The sequence below is a fragment of the Haliaeetus leucocephalus genome, unplaced genomic scaffold, assembly GCF_000737465.1.
Source record: "Haliaeetus leucocephalus isolate CR32 unplaced genomic scaffold, Haliaeetus_leucocephalus-4.0 Scaffold183, whole genome shotgun sequence".
Lineage (NCBI taxonomy): Eukaryota > Metazoa > Chordata > Aves > Accipitriformes > Accipitridae > Haliaeetus > Haliaeetus leucocephalus.
This window is the reverse complement of record NW_010972619.1, coordinates 1,102,108-1,102,516: the sequence shown is the minus strand read 5'-3', so window position 1 is coordinate 1,102,516 and position 409 is coordinate 1,102,108. Positions and strand designations below refer to the sequence as shown.

Here is a 409-nt window from a genome sequence, read left to right as displayed (position 1 = left end):
TCGGCTGGGCGTCGCGGGCCACGATGGCGGAGAGCCGCGGCCGGAGGAGAGCGAGCAAGCGAGGCGCCGGGGTCGGCCGAGGCGCAGCCCCGCGCCGTCGGACGTGGGGCAGGGTCGGCCGTCAGATCTAAGTGCAGCTCTTTCTCTTTGCAGACACTGAAGCTGCCTCAGGTGAAGGAGCCTCACAAGGCAGTAAGTACTCGTGGCGCTGTGGGTGCGTAAGGGGGGACCGGGGCGTGTGTGAGCACCGCGGGCGCGTTGCGGTGCACAGGGCTCTTTTGCGGGCGCTCTCGCCTCGGGGGTGCGGCCAGCCTTGCTGACCGCGGTTCCCCGGCATCCCTCGCCCCCCCTCGGGGGTTGGTGCCGCCGAGGCGCCCGGCGCGGGGAGCGGGGGTGGCGGGGCCCTTCC

The 409-nt window shown here is 73.1% G+C and overlaps 1 protein-coding gene across 2 annotated transcripts in view; it reads left to right on the top strand.

The window, feature by feature from the left end:
* The window catches only part of ZNF618 (zinc finger protein 618), a 131,246-nt gene that overhangs the window by 69,249 nt on the left and 61,588 nt on the right, over nt 1-409 (top strand). For both annotated transcript variants that reach the window (XM_010564632.1, XM_010564633.1), the window contains exon 6: nt 154-192. In XM_010564632.1, the coding sequence (XP_010562934.1) occupies nt 154-192 (39 nt within the window). The remainder of the gene's footprint in view (nt 1-153; nt 193-409) is intronic.